General features: G+C 48.4%; 1 protein-coding gene across 6 annotated transcripts in view; it reads left to right on the top strand.

The window, feature by feature from the left end:
- The window catches only part of aak1b (AP2 associated kinase 1b), a 108,588-nt gene that overhangs the window by 12,895 nt on the left and 74,592 nt on the right, over nt 1-21,101 (top strand). For all 6 annotated transcript variants that reach the window (XM_038785557.1, XM_038785558.1, XM_038785561.1 and 3 more), the window contains exons 2-3: nt 15,178-15,296; nt 16,805-16,913. In XM_038785557.1, the coding sequence (XP_038641485.1) occupies nt 15,178-15,296; nt 16,805-16,913 (228 nt within the window). The remainder of the gene's footprint in view (nt 1-15,177; nt 15,297-16,804; nt 16,914-21,101) is intronic.

Genomic DNA, 21,101 nt, shown 5'->3' on the forward strand with positions numbered 1-21,101 from the left:
CCAGGCCTGGACAATATCCAGGCTTTGACTGACAAGTGGCAAGTTACATTTGTGCCACACAAGTGTCAGGCAATGACCAATCTCCTAGAAGAGAGGATCTAACCATTGGCCCCTTGGCATTACCATCGCTGAATCCCCCCACAGTCAACATCCTGGGGGTTACCATTGATCAGAAACTAAACGGTACTAGCCATATTAATATTGTGGCTACAAGAGCTGGTCAGAGGCTGGGAATCCTGCAGTGAATAACTCGCCTTGAGACTCACCAAAGCCTGTCCACCATCTACAAGGCACAAGTCAGGAGTGTGATGGAATACTCTCCACTTGCCTGGATGAGCGCAGCTCCAACAACACTCAAGAAACTCAGCACCATCCAGGACTAAGCAGCCCTGCTTGATTGCTCCCCCTTCCACAAACATTCAATCCCTCCACCAGTGCCGCAAGTGTGTACCATCTACAAGATGCACTGCAGGAACTCGCCAAGGTTCCTGAGACAGCACCTTCCAAACCCACAGCCACTACCATCTAGATGGACAAGGGCAGCAGATACCCAGGGATACCACCATCAGGAGGTTCCCCTCCAAGTCACTCACCACCCTGACTTGGAAATCTCTCGTCCGTTCCTTCACTGTCGCTGGGTCAAAATCCTGAAACTCCTTCCCTAACAGCACAGTGTGTGTACCTTCACCTCTAGGACTGCAGCAGTTCAAGAAGGCAACTCACCACCACCTTCTGAAGGGCAATTAGGGATAGGTAATAAAAGTTGGCCTAACCAGCGACACTCGCATCCCGTAAATAAATTTTGAAAACTGAACAACTTTGGTCATATTTCCAAAGGAGCCAGGTGAAAATGAAGCCATTTCCATTGTTCCATACAGAAGGTGCTGGCATTGTCATTCTTTTTGTTCTTGATTCACCTTTCCATGTGGTCAATATTCCACTTCAACTTCATGAAACCTTTTTCTCACTCACTCCCCCTGAAAGATCAATGTGATTTGCAGTTCTGGGATGTCGCTTGTCAGCATAAAAATAGAAATCTCAAAGTGAAAGGACTGGGGAGCTTTCAATCACTGACCTCCTGAAGGCAGTGACGTTGGATGAATCTTTGCTCCCGAGTGCGTTGCACATACCAACTGAGGGCGGATTGTCATTCCACTGTTGTCAAGTGTTGAGAAACAGGAGGCAGCAGCCAATCTTGAGGCATGGCTGATTAGATATTGGGAATAGTAGAATGCAATAAGACAGCAGATAAAATCTCAGGGCAGGGCAGGGTGAAGGATCGTATTCCAGACATTGGGAGGCTAAAAGTGCAGTTTCGACATTTTTGCTATGGCCCAATTGTTAAAACTGCTTCATGAAATGGAGACAGATTGTAGAAAATATCTACTCGAATGTGTGATGAGAGTGATATATTTGGCAGTATTGTTTGGCTGAAGCTATATTGGTTGGGTTTAAATTTGATATTTTCCCAAATGTGTGTGTGTGCGTGCGTGCGCAGACTAGCAGTTCAACCTTTTGAGGAATAGAGTCTAAATGATCAAAAGCTTTGAATTTAAATGTCACCCAATGTGAGCATTGTGCTCCTGGTTGCATGCTCTTTTGGTGAATCTCTGACAAAGCCTTTCAATGGAGCACATGCACATTGTGCTCTGTTTTGGGAGAGGGTGAAGAGGGGAGGAAAATAGGTGGGGAGATCAAATACCAATGTAATCTACCTCCTTGTAAGAACATTAATCACAGCCGCAGACTTCCCCAGTGCAGCGTTGTATTATCATTGAAACAACAGCTGAGTCAGAAATGGGTCTTGTGGGAATTTGGTTCCCCCATATGTTCAGAATATTTGGGTGGTCCATGTCATTTTATTTCTTTCATTCATTCATTCATGGGATGCAGGCATCACTGGCTGGGCTGATGGTGGTGAGCTGCTGCCTTGAACCGCTGCTGTCCCTGTGGTGTAGGTACACTTACAGTGCTGTTCGGAATGGACCACAAAGGTTTGAGCAGGGATGAAGCACCAGTGACACAGTTCCAGCTCAGGATGGCGATGTGACTTAGAAAGAGAACTTCCAGGTGGTGGTATTCGCATGCACCTGCTGCCCACGTTCTTCTCGGTGGTGGAGGTCCCAGATGTGGAAAGTGCTGTCAAAGGAGCCTTGATGAGTTGCGGCAGTAGATCTTGCAAATGGCACACACGGCTGCTGTTGTGGGGCTGTGATGCAGGGAGCGAATGTTGAAGGTGGTGAATGGGTGCCAATCAAGCATGGCTGCTTTGTCCTGGATGGTGTCGAGCTTCTTGAGTGTTGTTGCAGCTGCGCTCATGTGTTGTTGGAAACGATTGCACCACACTGCTGACTTGTGCCGTGTAGATGGTGGACAGGCTTTGGGGAGTCAGGAGGTGAGTTACTCACCGCAGGATTCCCAGCCTCTGACCTGCTCTTGTAGCCACAGTATCTACACGGCTGGTCTAGTTTAGTTTCTGGTGAGTAGTAACCCCTGGGATATTGATAGCGAAGGGAGTGAATGAGGAAGTGCCAGGACTGATTTTGGAGAGCAGCACATTTTCATTGTCCAAGCAATCATTGTTCACTGCAGAAGAAAAGTGGACGACATGCAATGTCCTCCAATGTTAATAAACTTTGAATCACATTATCAAAAATGAAAATTTCCAGTTCAGTCATTTGTAAATTGGCTCAGGGCTGGACAGCTGGTTTGTGATACAGAACAAGGCCAAAGCGCGGGTTCAATTCCCGTACCAGCTTACTCAAACAGGTGCCGGAATGTGGCGACTAGGGGCTTTTCACAGTAACTTCACATTTGTGACAATAACAGATTATTATTATTAATAAACCAATGGCACTAATTAGGGAAAATAATATTCGCTTTCCCATTGCTGGCCACTGGCTTTCCCTCGTGATGAAGAAGTAGACAGACAGAATGGAAAACGCTCAAATGCTGTCATTCCATGTAATAAAAACAAGTGAGCTCTCAACACCATGAATCGTGCCTCTGATTAAACAAATGTAGATTTGTGTTGCCTATTACTGAATGAGTTCCCTCCCGCTCCCACTGAATTCAGGAATGGCCTCTTCGAGTCATGTTCGTAATCAAAGCTGGAGCATCCTGGATTGATGGGTTGGGGGGGGGGGGGGGGGGGGGAGACTCTTCCCATCATGGAAAGTCTGCAGTTTAGTTCTGTGCGATCATGCAATAAATGCAAAGCTGTAATCGTGCCAACATAACCAGGCTTAAAATACCCGAGAAATTGCTAGAGAGATGATGAAGCTCTGCTTTCTTGTCACATTGCAGTGACAGCAACATCATCAAGCAGCTCCAATTACTGATCAAAATAAAGATGCATTCAAGTTGAAATCAATGTCTCAAACGTGCCCGTATCATCAGCATGCCCTATCTTGAGAATCCGATACACTGAGTTCATATTCTCAGCCAAACCATTAACTGCTTGGTGGCAGCCAGTCGTTTTGTTACTGGGAGAGGTGGCTGGGTGATTGCTCGCCCGCTGCATCTCACACTCATTGGTTTCAAGGTCACATGCCTGCTCCCGGCTCGCGATGGTGTGAGGGGATGGATGGGCCACTCCCAAGGTGGGAGCAGCTCATCTGAGAGAGGATGATGCTCAGCAAAAGAGAAGCACATTTATTTAGTTACTTCCCGTGACCACAGCCGACCTGTGACTTTGTCATTCTGAGCCGTCAGCGTTGTCCTTTCGTGGAGATGGTTACGTCATGCTGGCCTGACCCATCTTAATTTGCCATACCATAATGTACCCCGTGTCGCCATGCCCCTGAAATGGACCAGATGGCGTAAGGGTGAAGAGTTGACAATCAGTCCTGTAGACCTCGCTGAGGTGAAGTGATAGTTGGTTAAGAAGGGCAAGGCCTTGAGTATTCAGCTAGCAAGACTTTCTTAGCCCCACAGGGGCACATGGCTCAGAGAAAATTCTGTTGTGCATGTTGGCTCATGAGCATCTGCTTCACATGGGAAGCTGAGCTTGGTTTCCAAATTAGATTGTTGTCCTTTTTCTTTCTCCCTCTCCCTCAGTCTTGTCTGCTGGAGGGATTTGAGGGCTCCCTCTTTCCTCTGAGCGCCTTTTGTTCTTCTGTCAGTGAAGTTGTCAGAATAGCCACGTCAAGTCCTATCATTACCTCACATCCCACACGTGAACACTACATGAAATCCAATAGATTATCTACCCCCTTGACCCAGGGATTCGACAGAAGTACGTCACTGAGATTGTGTAGTTTTGTAGAGGCTTGAGAGTCGGTCTGTCTGGTCCAGTTGATCTTCTGGCACTGGCTCTGAATTTGATTCTGTCCACCATTTAATTCTTGTTCCCTGAGTTCCTCAGGGGAGTGTCCTAGCCCGACCATCTTCGTCTGCCCCAGTCGTAAGGTCAGCAGTGGGAATGTTTGTTGATGACTACACACTGTTCAGCAACATTTATGATTCCAAATGCAGCAAAGACCGGGACAACGTTTGTCTTGGGCAGATACATGACAAGTAACATTTGAGTTACACAAGTGCCAGGCAGTGACCATCTCCAGCAAGACCGAACCGAACCATTGCCCCATGATGGCATGGTGGCACAGTGGTTAGCACCACTACCTCATCGCCAGGGACCCGGGTTCAATTCGCACCTGGGATGACTGTGTGGAGTTTGCACATTCTTCCCGTGTCTGCGTGTCCAAAGATGTGCAGAGTAGGTGATTGGTCATGATCAATTGCCCCTTCGTGTCCAAAGGTTTGGTGGCGTGATGGGGCTGGGGAGTGGGCCTTGGGAGGGTGATCTTTCAGAGGGTCAGTGCAAACTGGATGGGCCAAGTGGCCTCCTTCTGCACTTCTGGTATTCTATGACATTCAATGACATTACCATCGCTGAAGCCCCCATGATAAACCTCCTGGGGATTTCCATTGACCAGAAACTGAACAAGACTACCCGTATAACTGTGGCTACAAAAGCAGGTAATCGGCTGAGAATTCTGTGGCGAGAAACTCACCTTGGGACTCCTCGAAGCCTGTCCACCATCGACAAAGCACAAGTCAGGAGTGTGATGGAATACTCTTTTTTTCAAAAGAATTTAGGATATCCAATTATTTGTTCCCATTTAAGGGGCAATTTAGCATTGGCAATCCACCTACCCTCTACATCGCTTTGTGTTGTGGGGGTGAGACCCACTCAGACGTGGGGAGAGTGTGCAAACTCCACATAAGACAGTGACCCGGGGTCTGAATCGAACCCGGATCCTCAGCGATGAGGGAATACTCTCTATTTGCCCAGATGAGTGCAGCTCCGTCAACACCTGGAAAGTTCGACACCATCCAGGACAGAGCAGCCAGCTTGATCAGCACCTCATCCACAAACATTCAGTACCCCCCCCCCCCCCCCCCCCTCCCGCCCCGTCACGTCACTGTCGCACAGCGGCAGTCCTGTATACCGTCTCCAAGATGCACTGGAGGAACTCAGCAAGGCTCCTTCAACTGCACCGTACAAACCCGCGACCTCTTATCAGCTCGAAAGACAAGGGCGGCAGATAACATGGGAACGCCACCACCACCTGGAGATTCCCCTCCCAGCTGCATACCATCCTGACTTGGAAATATATCGCTGTTCGTTCACTGTCGCTGGGTCAACATCCTGGAACTCCCTTCCCAACAGGACTGTGGGTGCACCTACACCACGTGGACCCTTGCGGTTCAAGAAGGCAGCTCACGACCACCAGCACCTTCTCAAGGGTAATTGGGGATAAAGAAAAAGGCCTCCAGATTCCCTGATAAGGGTAGGTTCTTAACATGTGGTTCCTGACCAATGTGCCCTTGTTCAGAGTTGTTTTTTTCAAAACAAAAAATCACGAGCGTGTTTGCCAGTTTTGTGGATGGAAATTGTGGACAAAATAAAAATTTTTTTATAGAAAGCTGCCCAATGATCCATGTCTGCTGTTGCAGACTGACAACTGTTGGGAGCCCAGTGATTTGCTCCTGGCAGCATCGGGGTTTACAATTCCCGGGAAGGAGTTGAAGAAAGTGGTTTACTGGCAGTCTGTTGCCATTATCCTGTGTTGAAGAAAGCTAGTGTTTAAAATTCCTCATTATTATCGAGGCATGGAAACACCAAGTTTGCAAATCAGGAAAAGTTAAGGCAGGGGTCACGTAAAAAGTTCCACTATTTTCTTTGGCAATTTGTGCAGCGGCTGTAAGAAGTGCAAGTGATATTTCCCCCTCCACTTGCTCTGCTGCTGTGAAAGGAACCTGTGTAAACAGCCCCAACTGAAACAGAAGATGCAGAATGAATGACACCCGATTCCTCGTGCTCCATTTTGTGCGGGGGGCTAGTCAGACAAGTCATTGAGACGTCTGCCTCCTGCCCTCTCCACCTGGCGTTCAATCCTTGCTTGTGACTGGTGGCCCTTGACCATTACACTTTATCATTTCACTGTGTCGATCTCAAGTAATCTTTGCACACTTCCTGAGAGGGTATTAAAAGAGCGAAATGGCAACAGTTTCAGAAAAGTAGTATGGCAATGAGGAAGGAGTGTTCACCTTGAGAAGAAAAGTTGGCAAACTGTGTGTTCTGTAAAGAGTGGGGGTGGTGAAAAAGCTGCTGAGGTTTTCCATTCCTGACTGTTCGATGCTGAATTTTACACGTCCTCAGTGTTTGTCTCCAATATCGTGCGTGACTGATCAGGACTCTGAAGAAGGAACATCTTCCCAATTTCTGTGTTCATTTATTTTTCACACAAGCTCAGTTCCTTTGCTCAGACCTTCCTGGCTTAACTTCTTGTCATATTTTCATTCAATCACTCCAGGCCAGTCGTGTCTGCACTGACCCTCTGAAAGAGCACGCTACCCAGGCCCACTGCAGCACCCTATCCCCGGAACCCCACCTAACCTTTGGACACAAAGGGGCAATTAAGCGTGACTAATCCACCTAACCTGCACATCTTTGGACTGTGGGAGGAAACCGGGGGAAACCCAGGCAGACACAGGGAGAAAATGCGAACTCCACACAGACAGTCACCCAAGGCAGGAAGTGAACACGGGTCCTTGGCGCTGTGAGGCAGCGGCGCTAACCACTGTGTCACCGTGCTGCTAGTTTGTAGAACGGCATAAAGAAAAGATATGTTTTTTAGGATTTTAATTTAACCATTACTGAGATTGGTAAAGGTAAGGTAAAGTCGCCATGGTCCCAGACGATCAGAGGCTGCTTTCCCCTTTTGAGGGGGAGAGCTGACCGGTGTTTGATTTAAGGGTCACCACACCTTGGGCGAGGGGCAAGCTTGAGAAGGCGGGGGGAGGGGGGGGGGTCTTCATGGATAACCTCAATTGGTATGGGGAATTGAACCCACGCGGCTGGCCTTGCTCTGCCTCGCAAATCAGCTGGCCAGCCCAGTGAGCTAAACCAGCCCCCAGTTGTACCTGCTGCACCAGAGTTGTAATGGACACTGCCCACAGTGTGCAGCACTGATTGTTCAGTCTGATCCATCTCTGCAGTCAGTCCTTGCCCGCCATTTCCAATCGGTCCTGTACATTTTCTCACGAGATACAGTAACAGAAATTTCACGAGAGGTATTTTCTGCCTGATTAAACAGCTGGGAAGAGGGTATAATGAGGGGAGGCACACAGGAATCATTGAACCATGATCTGTACAGAAGCTGTTGTTGCTCAGAGATGGAAGCTTCACTGAAGTTTGAGTTTTCCATCAGGACGTTGAGTGAGTGTTGGATTCCCATTCCGGCATTCCTCCGGAGCAGCCCATATTACATTGTCCGATTGCTTCCCCCCCCCCCCCCCCCCCCCCCCCCCCCCCCCCCCCCCCCCCCCCCCGTTCAGTGAAAAGCCCTCCCCGCCATTTCCCTTGGCAACTATCCGGTAACCGGTGTATGGCAGGCCTGCTGTCAGGGAAACCTGGCTCCAGCCGGCATCAATGCCGACCAAGGCGACCGCAGGAGTCTTGTGACGTTTTGACGTTGGCTGTACCTGTGCCAGCTAATAATGAATGCACCTAGAACGTCACCTTTCCAGGCTTCAGTCACCTTTTCTCCTTGCGGGTCGGTCTGCTCTCCAACCTGTGTCAGCCCCTGCTCATCCGCTGCTGAAACCTTCCTCCGTGCTTTTGTCACCGTTGAACTTGGGTATTCCGACTTGCTCCTGGCCACCCTGCGTGAACTGGAAGGTCATCCAAAACTCTGCTGCCCGCCTCCAAACTCGCGCCATGCCCCGTTCGCCCGGCACCCTCTGCCCTGCGGACCCACTCTGGCTGCTGCTTCTTGAGTCTTGGCCCCAGTTGCCGGTCTTGTTTTCCAATCCCTCTGCGACCACAGCACTCCCTCTCTCCCTCTGTGCTGGAGCTCTCTGTGCTCCTGTAAATCTGACCACCTGCGCCATCCACAGTTTAAATGTTGCACCATTGGTGGCGGCGCCTTCAGCTGCCTCGGCCCGGAGCCCTGGAGTTCTCTGTTTCTCTGCACCTCTCTCCCCTTGAAGCACTCCTTTAAACCTCCCTCTTCTTTCCTGCTATCTCCTTGGGTGGCTTGGTGTCGGGGTCAGTTTGATAATACCCCTGTGAAGCCCCACGGTAATGGTGCTACACGAGTGCAGGTTGTTGCACATTCTGCCCCTGAAAAGGATCTTGTCGGCTAGGTTTGTTGCAGGTTGCCTGGTTGGTGAGCGCACGTGACCAGATTGCTGAAGTGACTCTTTTTCCTGTTGAAATTATTCCTCATGTTAACAATGTGGAATGGGTGTAACATTCAAGTGACTTTGTGTGAATCATTTGCAGCAGTATGCAGAGATTGTGATTATCTGATTCATGCAGAGCAAGGGCCCTTTCTGGATTGAATCACCAGTAAAAGGCAATATACATTTGAGGAGCAACATTCAAACATACTTTTACCATGAGAGGAGTATATTGTTCACTTCATTTTATCCCGATTCACTGTTCTTAACCGTACCAACCATTCCTGTTTACAGTCAAACTTAAAAGCTGTATGTTATAGAATCCATAAAATCACTGCAGATCATAAGGAGGCCATTTGGCCCATCGGGTCTGTACTGACCCTCCGAAAGAACACTCCATCCAGGCCCACTTCCCCCACCCTGTCGCCACAACCCCGTGCATTGATCGTGACCAATCCACCTAACCAGCACACCTTTGGACCGTGGGAGGAAACCGGAGCACCCGGAGGAAACCCACGCAGACACGGGGAGAAAGTGCAAACTTCACAGACATTCACCCAGGGTCAGTATCGAACCTGGGTCGCTGGTGCTGTGAGACAGCGGTGCTAATCACTGTGCTGCCACTCAGTCAAAGCCAGAATGACAGAACAGGGCACGATTTGAAAATAAAGAGGCGACCCTTAATTCTGACCAATTACACCCGAGTAAATGTCCTGGGTCATCGTCATCTGTCCGTCAATCAACATGAGAACAGATAATCTGGTCATTGTCTCATTGTTTGTGTGGCTTTACCATGCTCTGATTGACTGATTCGATTCCCAAGTTAGAACTGCGACCGCACTTGTGAAGTACTTGTTTGACTGGAAAGAGCTTTGGGATGTCCTGAGGTCATGAAAGGCGCTTTTATGAATTCAAGAGTTCATTTCACCTCCTTCCTTTTCAAATACTCAGCCGATTTCCCTTCCATGAATTTTCAGCAGCTCAGTTATTTTGGTTTCTGGCAGAATTTGAGCTAAATCTCTGAAAAGCATTTGCTCAGCCATTGCTACTCGGCGCCTGCTGACCGCCACTCCTTCGCAGGACTGAGTGACGGGAGGTTTACAGGGTTTCTGAAACAGGCAAGGACATGTTGGAAAGCTCTGACCGCTTCATTCCATCTTCACACCCCCCGGTTGCTTTCAGCCTGTAAATGATTCCGAGTGTCATTGCTGAGTTGGAGGTTAAATCTCCTTATCGATGGGAAAGGCTGCAGCTCTCACTGAGGGGCTGGTTTAGCTCACAAGGCTAAATCGCTGGCTTTTAAAGCAGACCAAGCAGGCCAGCAGCACGGTTCGATTCCCACACCAGCCTCCCCGAACAGGCGGCGGAATGTGGCGACTAGGGGTTTTTCACAGTAACTTCATTGAAGCCTACTCGTGACAATAAGCGATTTTCATTTCATTTTTCATGTTAGGTTGGTGACTGGCTTTATTCTGCTGACAACAAAACCAAACAAACCAGACTGTGAGCCAGAGGATTATAGCCATGTTTAGTCCTTCTTCCTGCCTACCTATGTTGGCTGACGTAGAACGGCTGGTAATAATTTTAATGTTATAAGGCTGGTGTCCTGTGCTGCATGGATAGAGCGCAGGTATTGATGGACATATGTTGCTGTTAGGCTCAACAGACGTTTGGCCTTGGCTCTCGTGCGTGTGACACAAAGAGAAGTAGCAGCCATAGATGGATAGGGAGGGAGTCGGCGTGAATTATCATTTGTGCAGTGAGTCAGCACGGCAACCTCTCAGCATTTTTTTATAATGCAGGTTGAACACTGCAGACAAAGTGCTGACCCACAGTAATGACTCGGCTAGCCTTTTCGACCGTATCAGCTTCTGCTCCAGGTAGCACAATGCCGAGTATGCCTGACTCGTACAGAGTCTCATTTGTGCCCCTGTGTCCCGACTTGGCAGCTGAGACCTGCTTCAATTGGGGCCGATGAAATCAGGACCCTGGGAACGTGTAAGTGAAGTGACGGATCGCTGAAGTCATTGTCAGGAGGGCGGTCACACCCCTGAACTCCCCAGCACAGAATATTGAGTAACCCATAAGGAAGCAATGCAAACGTTTTGTTTTCTCTCCTCCTCCCTGGCGAAAAGAGAGCCACTCCAAAGTTCACTTCTGTGATTGACACTGAAAATACATGACAGATATTGGCTGGCTGTAAAACCAGCACTGTGCACAGTCTTGCAGCTTTCCAGTCATCACAGCACTGTGTCACATTGGACTGGTTTGTCAATATTAACCAGTGGTTATTGCCTGAAGCTGTACCATTTACGTCAGTCAATCATAGAGTGGTTGCAGCACAGAAGCAGTTTGTTCGGCCTGCTGTGTCCATCTTGGCTTTTTACAAGAGCTCGTCCCACTCCCACGCCCCTAACCCCCACCCCCCCATGCCTTTTCGGCAGAGACCTTCGATAGTCATCCAATTCCTTTTTGAAGCAGGCAGTCCATTCCACACCGACTCACTGCATCAAGCCGTTTTTCCCCATCCCACCTCTGAACACAGCTTGAGGGGGGAAAAAAAAAATCACTTGAGAGAATAATGTTGAACACTGGATCACACCCAGGCCACTGTCGCAGCTTCTGATTCTTTCTTCCTTATTTCACGATTCCCCATTTGTTGGCTGAGCGAATATTTGCATCATGTGTGCTAATGCAGACTGAAGGCCCAAGCTCGATCCCAAATGTGTTCCACGTTAGCCAGAACTGTCCAACAGCTCCTGTTTGCATGGACCCCGGACCGCTATTCCAGAAAGAATCAGAACCTGCAAAGAGTGGCTTGACATTTTTCTCAAGTGATTTTATTCTTCCCAAGCTGTGTTCATGGGTGTGTTCGTTTTGCTGAGCGCATGTACATAAGACGAGTCATGGCACATTAACACAGGAGCGGGAGTTGTCCATTCAGCCCCTCGAACCTACGGCCCCTCGAATCTGCTCTACCAGTCAATCAGGTCATGGCCGATCCGCCTCAATCCCACTTTCTTGCCATTATCCCCGTGTGTCCAAAAAAAATCAAGCCATCTCGATCTTGAACGTACTCGAGGACTGAGCACCGGCAGCTCCCTGGGCCAAATATTCCAAACCTCTGGAGTTTTCCGGGTCGACGCCACATCCTGAGACTCTGATTCCCCAGGTTCGAGGCTCTCCAGGCCAGTGTGAAGGAGCTGAGCTGCTCTCAGCACACAGCAACGTCGCAGTTCGCTCAAGGAAGCAAAGCTCTGAGGTGGAATTCGAAGTGACCTTTAGGTGTTGGAGATTCGTGGTGTTTCTTGCTGAGTTCCAGCATGCCGTCTGTTGCAGCCTTTTGTCCTGCAGTGATGCTCTCCTGCTGTTACCTCCCGGCAGGCAGCGGTGCCTGGGTTATTCAGAGCAGCCTGTCATGTGGCAGAACAAATTGCTGCCTGCTGTCAATGCTGCCCTTGTGATTCATTATGCCAGTTTGAGTTTGGCATCCGTGCAGCTCCTGCCACTAACCCAGGCTAATGTTGGAAGCAGCATCTGCGGTGTTGTCTGATCTGAATATGACTGTGTCGGGGATCAGTGCTGGGAATTGCAGTGGGAAATGTCCTTGGAAATGAATGGATTCTGCAAGGTAACTCAGGCCGTTCTTAATTAACAGCTGCAAACCTATAGTTTAATTGTAATTCCTGATATTTATAACAAATTGACACACTTATACATTCTTTCATGAGTTGTGTGTATCGCTGGCTCGACCAGCTCCAATTGCCCACTCCTATTGCCCTTGAATAGACGGTGACGCACTGCCTTCTTGAACCATGTAGTGTCGGTAATAATAATAATCTTAGACCCACGGTGCTGTTGGAGAGGGAGTTTCAGGATTTTGACCCAGCCACAGTGAACGAACAGCGACATATTTCCACGTCAGGACTTGCCTGTGACTTGGATGGGAGCTTCCGGGTGGCGGTGTTCCAAAGTATCTATTGCCCTTGTCCTTCAAGCTGGGAGAAGCCACGGGTTCATGAGGTGCTGTTGAAGGGCGAGTCCCGGTAGTGCATCTTGCCGATGGTGCACCCGACTGCCGATGTGGTGCAGGCACTCAAATCCTTCAGGTCGCGGATGCCATGTCAATCAAGTGGGCTGCTTTGCCTGGATCCTGTAGAGCTTCTCGAGTGTCGTTGGGGCTGAACTGACCCAGGCAAGTGGAAAATGTTCCATCACACCCCTAACGTGTGCCATGTAGCGGGACGACGAGGAGTCAGGAAGTGTGTCACTCTCCGCACAATTCCCAGTCTCTGAGCTGCAGTATTTACGAGGCTGGTCCAGTTTGGATACAAATTATATCGACAGTCCAAGAAGCAGAAAAAAAAGTTGAGTTTAGAATGGCACCTTTCGCAACTTGGGCCAACCCAAGATCACTTTACAGTCAATCAGGTGCTCTTTATCAAAAGATATTTCCTAATTGTATTCAAAGAAATATTCATGTTATTATGCACCTGCTAAATGGTGGTGAGTGACCACGTTTTCAGTGGTTTCAGATGCTCGCATTGCAATGGCAGGGCAGTACATAACTCCAGCTCCTTAAACTTATGCCTCGTGGGTCCCACCTGCCTAACCAAAGTTTTAGCACACTGTCCTGTTATTTAGCGTGAGGCTTTTGCGCAGTGTTGCTGTGGCGACAAGTTGGGTAGCCTTAGGCAGTGGGCCACATTTTCAATAATCTTTTCACAACCGAGGGATACTCAATACCAATAAAAAATAAAAGTTTCCGAGGTGCTTCACCGAAGCAGTCTCCAACGACACTCTCCAAAGTTGACTTTGAGCCACAGAAGACATTGGAACAGGTGATGAAAGACTTCACAAAGGAGGCATGCATGCACTGCTCTTATTCTGGCCTCTTGTGCACTCACAATTGCAATGGCAGTCCCCATGGATGGCCCTGCCACCAGTTGCCTCGGCTCCAAGCTCTCAAATTCCACTCCCTCCACTTCCCAGCCTCTCGACCTCACTTTCTCCTCAAACTCACCTCTTTGCCCAAGCTTTTAGTCACCTGACCGAACCGATGTGTCATCTTTGATTTTGATACGTTAACGGCACTATCTGCATACAAGTTGTTGCTGCCGGTGTTTTCTTTGTTTCGCCCCTCTCTCTGTCTTGACCACTGTACTTGCTTCGAACTTGTTAGATCGCTAATTTTTTCTATTGTTCTAGTTGGAGGTCAGAGACCTGAACCATCAGACCACAAGACATTGGAGCAGAATTACACTATTTGGCCCATCGAGTCTGCTCTGCCATTCGATCATGGCTGATATGTTTCACATCCCCGTTCTCTTGCCTTCTCCCCATAACCCCAATTCCCTGATTAATCAAGACCCACATTTGTGCTGGAGGTGCTGTTACGCACAGGGCTACAGACCAAGAGCTGGAAGGAGGAATTAGACAGAATAGTTATTTTGAAGAACATGAGAACAAGGAGCGGGAGTCGGCAATTTAACCTCTTGAGCCTGCTCCACCGCCATTCAAAATGATCATGGCTGATCTCACCATGGCCTCAACTCCACCGTCCTCCTTTCTTTCTTTCTCTTCACTGACTGTTTCCATCGTTTTCTGATTTCCTTTTAGATTTTCAACAGAAAGTATTCTGTTTTCGGGTAATTGAACTTGACAGATAATTTGGAATCTGGACACTTCTTTGCCTGATACTGGCCGATTCAGATGTACAATCAGGTTATTGATTTTCGTCGGTGAAGGAACCACATGTGTGCAGTGTGAAAGTTGGGTCGAGGGCTGGCAGAGATGCCAGTGTCTTCAGCCCAAAGTACTTAAATGGTTCGTGAACTCTTCCAGGTGCTTCAAAAAGAGAAATCAGCTGGCATGTGTGCATCCCTGAATTGTCCCAAATGACGCCAATTACAGTGAAACTACTCTGAGCACTCATTGCTGATTACTGGCGAATGTGCTGAATTCTGACAATTTAAGTTGGCAAGGAGGTGAACGATTGTTTCAATCTACTATTGTTACTTATGTCTGAGGAAGGACGGCTCAGTGGTTAGCACTGCTGACTCATGGCGCAGAGGACTCTGGTTCGATCCCGGCCCTGGGTCGCTCGCCGTATGGAGTTTGCACATTCTCCTCATGTCCGCATGGGTCTCACCCCCACAGCCCAAAGGTGTGCACGACAGGTGGACTGGCCACACTAAATTGCCCCTTAATTGGAAAAATGTTTTCAAAAATGTTTGAGGAAGAAAGATACAAAAGACCATCACAGTCCACCTGTCAGGCTAAACAAATTCCCAATGGTTTCCCAGCTCACATTGGGAGTGGAATTGGAGATGTTGGGTGGGTAGATGCGGGGTGAGGGGAGGGGAAGGGGGGGTGTTGGTTTGAAAAAAAGCTCGGCTGCAGAATTTGCCAACATGTGTAATTGAGAATTTGGGACTCTTGTTTTCGAACTTGCCGTGATAAAGTTTTTGTTTATATGTTTCCCAGGTGGTTTTGCCATTGTGTTCCTGGTGAAGACTCACAATGGCGTTAAAAGTGCGCTGAAGAGGATGTACGTCAACAATGAACACGATCTGCAGGTGTGCAAGCGAGAGATTCAAATCATGGTGAGTGGCAAATATTTGCAGGCAGAGAGAGTGTCCTGACATTGGAGATGGTTAGAACCTACCATGTGCTGAATATCATCCCAGTCTGTCGTCGGAGATTATACATAGTGGGGCCAAAGGAGGCAGGGGAGACATCTGTGCCACTTCCAAGTAGCGATTCAAAAGGGAGGTGATGGGAATGGGATGAAAGTTCAGGGTAATATAATGAGGTCGCGATCAGAGGAGAAATTAATGGCAAAAAGAAATATCATCTGCCTTGACTGAAGAGCTTTTTCTCACTTCAGGTTTCATGTTCTTACAGGAGATAACTGCACGTGGCGCGTGTGTCTGTGTCTGTCTCTCTCTATTGCCATTATCTCCAGACATTCATTTCATTCTGATTCTCCATCCCCTCCTGCATGAGCTTGTCTCCTCTCTGCTCTCCCATTCAGCTGTTTGCCTGATACCTTTCCAGCTGCTGTCCATCACAATGCTTTTGGTTCGTGGCACCGTCTTGTTGGTCTGTGGTGTCAGCCATCAGGCACCTAGAATAAGCTTCAGCAGAAGTAAATAGATTTTTAAAAAAATAAATAAATACATTGCTACTTGGTGTCTAAAATAGTTTTGAAATACAGTAGATTTTTTTGTTTTGTATATGACCGTTTTTGGTTCCTGTGACGGAAGTAACTTGACTTTGATACTGGTAGCCATTGATCTGGAAAGTGCAGCATCAATGGCAGCTAATGGTTTTGACCCTTCTCTCTCTTTTTCCCCCTCCCCCTTCCTCGTCTTCTGTCCTCTACTGAAGGTGCTGAGGCACTGTTGTACCAGCGTCAACTCTAGGGGCAGCAGGGTAGCATGGTGGTTAGCATAAATGCTTCACAGCTCCAGGGTCCCAGGTTCGATTCCCGGCTGGGTCACTGTCTGTGTGGAGTCTGCACGTCCTCCCCCTGTGTGCGTGGGTTTCCTCCGGGTGCTCCGGTTTCCTCCCACAGTCCAAAGATGTGCGGGTTAGGTGGATTGGCCATGCTAAATTGCCCGTAGTGCCCTAATAAATGTAAGGTTAAGGGGGGGGGTTGTTGGGTTACGGGTATAGGGTGGATATGTGAGTTTGAGTAGGGTGATCATGGCTCGGCACAACATTGAGGGCCGAAGGGCCTGTTCTGTGCTGTACTGTTCTATGTTCTTGCTGTCCGGTCCAGGTGGCTGTTTTTCTCACGTGGGTGCAGACAGTGAAGATTGGCAGACTGTGTTACGTTCAGGATGCACCACCAGCGGCCCAATCGTACTCTTCACTGAAGCCCGCACACCCAGGCTTTCCAGAAAGCAGGTGCTGGATGGCAGACTTCCCAAGCCCTGAGATTATTGTAGCCAGTTGTAATGATTCTCTTGCTGCGTGGCTGAAAATCACAAGTGCGACTTTGTCATCCAGCACGAGTCCTTTGCAAATGATTATTTGGCCAACAGGGCCAAGCCAATTAAAAAAAGAGCGGTGACCTGCTTGTGACCAAGTATTATCTTTCTTCCAGAGGGACCTGGCAGGGCACAAGAACATTGTTGGCTATATTGATTCAAGCACCACAGCTGTCGGCTCCGGAGAGGTCTGGGAAGTGCTGATCCTGATGGATTTTTGTCGCGGTGAGGACTTTTATTTCATTACTTAAAGGAATCTGCATCAGTGCAATGTGTTTGTGTATCTGACTTGATTTGTTAGGGAGATGTCATTTTGATTCCTTCCTCGAGTGTCAATGCATCAGTGGGGAACAAAACCACCATCCCGAGACACAATGGACGCAGAAACCCATGGGCTTGACTGGATTTATCCACGCTGCTCTGCAAAGGACAAATGCGAGCTGTGAAAAGAGCAAGAACCTTTTTTATTTCATCTCAACGCAGTCAGCTGGGGCAGATTCTCATCTGATGGGCAGGGCGGGGGGCCAGAATTCCAAGCCAGTCTGATGTTGCTGGCGAACGTAACCACAGGGTTTGTGTTGAATTAGTCTCCCTCAGGGCATTGTGGATAGCACAATCGCTTCACAGCTCCAGGGTCCCAGGTTCGATTCCGGCTTGGGTCACTGTCTGTGCGGAGTCTGCACATCCTCCCCGTGTGTGCGTGGGTTTCCTCCGGGTGCTCCGGTTTCCTCCCACAGTCCAAAGATGTGCAGGTTAGGTGGATTGGTCATGATAAATTGCCCTTAGAGTCCAAAATTGCCCTTAGTGTTGGGTGGGGTTACTGGGTTATGGGGATAGGGTGGAGTTGTTGACCTTGGGTAGGGTGCTCTTTCCAAGAGCCGGTGCAGACTCGATGGGCTGAATGGCCTCCTTCTGCACTGTAAATTCTATGATTCTATGATTTCTTAAAACCCACCACTTTCCCCAAGCTTTTGGCCGTCTCCTTATGCCTGTCATTGTCATATTTCCTCTCGTGCATTGGGATGTGGGCATCGTTGGCAAGGCCGGCATTTGCTGCCCATCCCTGACTGCTGCAACTGGACGGTCATGGACTGCTTGTCAAATACATTCCCTGTTGGCTATTCGTGAACCCAAGAGTTTTTTTTTAAAACCGTGCTAGTTCCCGTTGCTTTCATCGGCAGTGACCCATCAGCAGACTGAACCTACCACCGACATTAATGCTCCTGAGCAGAGGAATTTTCATTTAAATTTGGAATCATTTTTGATTGCCACTTTTCTTTTGAAGTGAAAGATAAAGCCGCATTAAATCATTACCAGGGAAGGATATGAGATGAACACAGATATATTCATTATTCAGCTTCAAGTGTTTTAGCTCCTGATTTCAACCCCCATCACCATCGCACCACTCCCAAACGCATGCATTTGCGTGCGCAGAAGACATCAATTGCACTTTTGAACTCAAGCCATCATGAATAGACACCTTGAATTATATTGTGCCTTTAACGCAATGAAATATCCAAAGGAGTGTTATCACACTCGAAACGCCACAGAGGGAGAATATGAGATCAGATGGCCAAAAACGTGGTCAAGGAATTGTGTTTTCAGAAATATCTTCAAGGGGGAAAGAGAGGCGCAGAGCTGCAGGCCGAGAATTCCAGGTCTAGCCAGCTGAAGGCTTGGCCACAAATGGTGCAGTCCTTACAATTGGAAGTGCGCAAGAGGCTGGAGATAGAGGAGCGCTGGTAAGGGTTCTGTGGGTCTGGAGGTGATTACAGGAATAGAGGGGCAAGGCCAGGCAGAGATTTGAAAACATGGATGAAAACCTCAAAGTTAACACATTGCTTGACTGGGAGCCAAAACGACAGTTTTTAAAGATAGTAATAATCGCTTATTGTCACGAGTAGGCTTCAATGAAGTTACTGTGAAAAGCCCCTAGTCGCCACATTCCGGCGCCTGTTCGGGGAGGCTCGCATGGTGAATTGAACATTCTGAATTCTCCCTCTTGTGTACCCGAACAGGCGCCAGAATGTGGAGACTCGGGGATTTTCACAGTAACTTCATTGCAGTGTTAATGTCAGCCTACTTGTGACACTAAGGAAGATTATTATAATTATTTATGTATTTTGTTGAGTGTTGCGCAAGTAGATTCCTGCCAATTGTGTCTGAAGGAAATTCTGGGCTTCATTTTTGTCAACCATCACTTACGGAAAATACTAATTCTGGATTACTCCCTTTACATCTGTAAAGCTTCCCCTGTTAAGTAAATGATCCAAAATATTCAGTCACCAGGAGAGAAGTGCTTCTGACTTGATGCATGTTTATACAATGGTGAAAGCTTTTTCAGTCTCTTGCTTTGCCTCCTCTTTGTGAGGCGATAGCTGGGCATTGTCACTTGTTCAGTCATTAGATTAAACCATGGTTCCAGAGGGTGTGTGTTTGACGATAAAAATGTCACCGCGTCTTTCCAAGCTTTTATGCTGCCTGTTTGTCTTGGGAAAGAGGCCCTGGTGTTTTGTTATCCCCTCCTTTTATTTCCTGTCTAATTCGGTCGTGACTGATTCTGTGTGTTGTGCAGAGTCTGCAATTACTGCACCACTGGAAGCGATGGATTTGGGCTCTGCTTATTAACTGGACTGAGTTCAGCTCTCGTTATCCGACAGCACGTTCAAAGACCCTTGCCAGTGTGCGCTCGTCATCAGTTGCTCCAGGGAAGGGGCGTTTATATTATGGAGTGCAGCTGGAGGAGGGGGCGAGCCTGCCATACGATAAGAGGCAATGTGGTTTTCCGTTTGGTCTCTGAACACCTTGGAAGTCTGGCGTGTGCAGGGAAACCTGGGACGATGTAGGTGCGAGCGCTTGTGCAGATGAATAATGGATGTTGCTAAGCTGAGTGCAGAATGCTGCACTTGATCACAGTAATGGCCACTCTGCAGGAGAGCAGGTTTGGGCAACCCGCCCAGGTTTCAGCGATTGCCTCCCTCCATTGTCTTGATGCGCACTTAGCTTGCACTTTGCAATTCCCCAACCCTGGGTGATGCGAAATTGTGGGTGCCATTATCTCAATTGTCACCGAATCGCATTGGGCTAACTGTGAGCTGCGGATGGTGTTTCCAGGTTTCCATGGCGACAGCCGTATGTTCCTGCGATCTGATTTAGTCTTTGCATTCTCCAACACCACAAAAGTACTGCATTCGTGTCCCCTGGGAATGCTTACATGAGAAAATGTTTGTTTAAAAAAAAAAAAAATATTTCTTCCTCACCCCTTGCTTTGAATTGATTTATAATGTTGACGGAGAGGGATTTGTCCTGGTATCTTCGTAAATGCTGCTTTGAAAGTATTTGCATGAAAGCACCTGTGATGAGGCACATCAGCTGATCTGCCCATGGAAAACAGATTGGGAACTCCGATTTTGGAGAACGATGGACCCTGCCGACCATTGGTCCTTGATTTAACTCTGCCCTCTTGTTCATCCCCCATTTCCTTTTCGAGCCATTCGGCAGATGCGCCTTCAGTTGCCTCAGCTCCAGAGCTTGCCCCTCAATCCTCCAGCGTTACCTCTCCCTCCTCTTCAAAGGTACTCCTGAAATTCCACCTCTCCGACCACACTTTGGACCACTTGTACCTCCGCCCAAGGCTAACGTCAATTTCTGTCTTGTCAATCTCCCGTCTTGAGTCATTCCACTGCGCTCTGAGTTGTGGATTTTGGCGTGGTGACCGGGAGGTGCCTTGCGGGACCTCTCCACTCAGTCCGCCAGCATGATCCCAGCATGCTGGATGCTTGCCATTTCAGTTCACCAGCTTGATGTGATGCTTTCATCTCTGTCCTGAGCCATGCTGCACTGTTTCAGTGAAACTCAACGCAAGGAACAGCACCGTACAGTCTTCAGGGCTCGACTATTTGTGTTGAACTATTTCAGACTGTGAACTCTCTCCTGAACCCCCCCCCCTCAAATATTTTTTAAACTTTTTTTGCTAGCAGTGGCAGTATCTACTGTTCACTTTTAAGGACAGTTATTGCAAAATAGCCAAACAGCTGGATGAGGCTAAAATGCACCCATCAGCTATCTACCTGAAAGGCACAACCCGCTGTCCACACCGTTAGATGCAGTGCCACTTTAATTGGGGGGTGGTGTTGGTTGCTGGACCTTCGATTTGACAGCCTGAGATAACACTGCTCGTGCTACACGTGCATCCTTCTCTGGCCAGGTCCCAGGGCTCTGTCCAACAACTTCACTTGTGAACTGCACCTCTTCCGCGTTATCTCCAAGCTCATTGTTCGGCGCGGAACGAACGAATGCTGCAGTTGAATTCCAAAGCTCCTGTGGATGGCATGGTTGCACAGTGGCTAGCACTGTTGCTTCACATCTCCGGGTCCCAGGTTCGATTCCCAGCTTGGGTCACTGTCTGTGCGG

The sequence above is a fragment of the Scyliorhinus canicula genome, chromosome 26 (assembly GCF_902713615.1).
Source record: "Scyliorhinus canicula chromosome 26, sScyCan1.1, whole genome shotgun sequence".
Classification (NCBI taxonomy): Eukaryota; Metazoa; Chordata; class Chondrichthyes; order Carcharhiniformes; family Scyliorhinidae; genus Scyliorhinus; species Scyliorhinus canicula.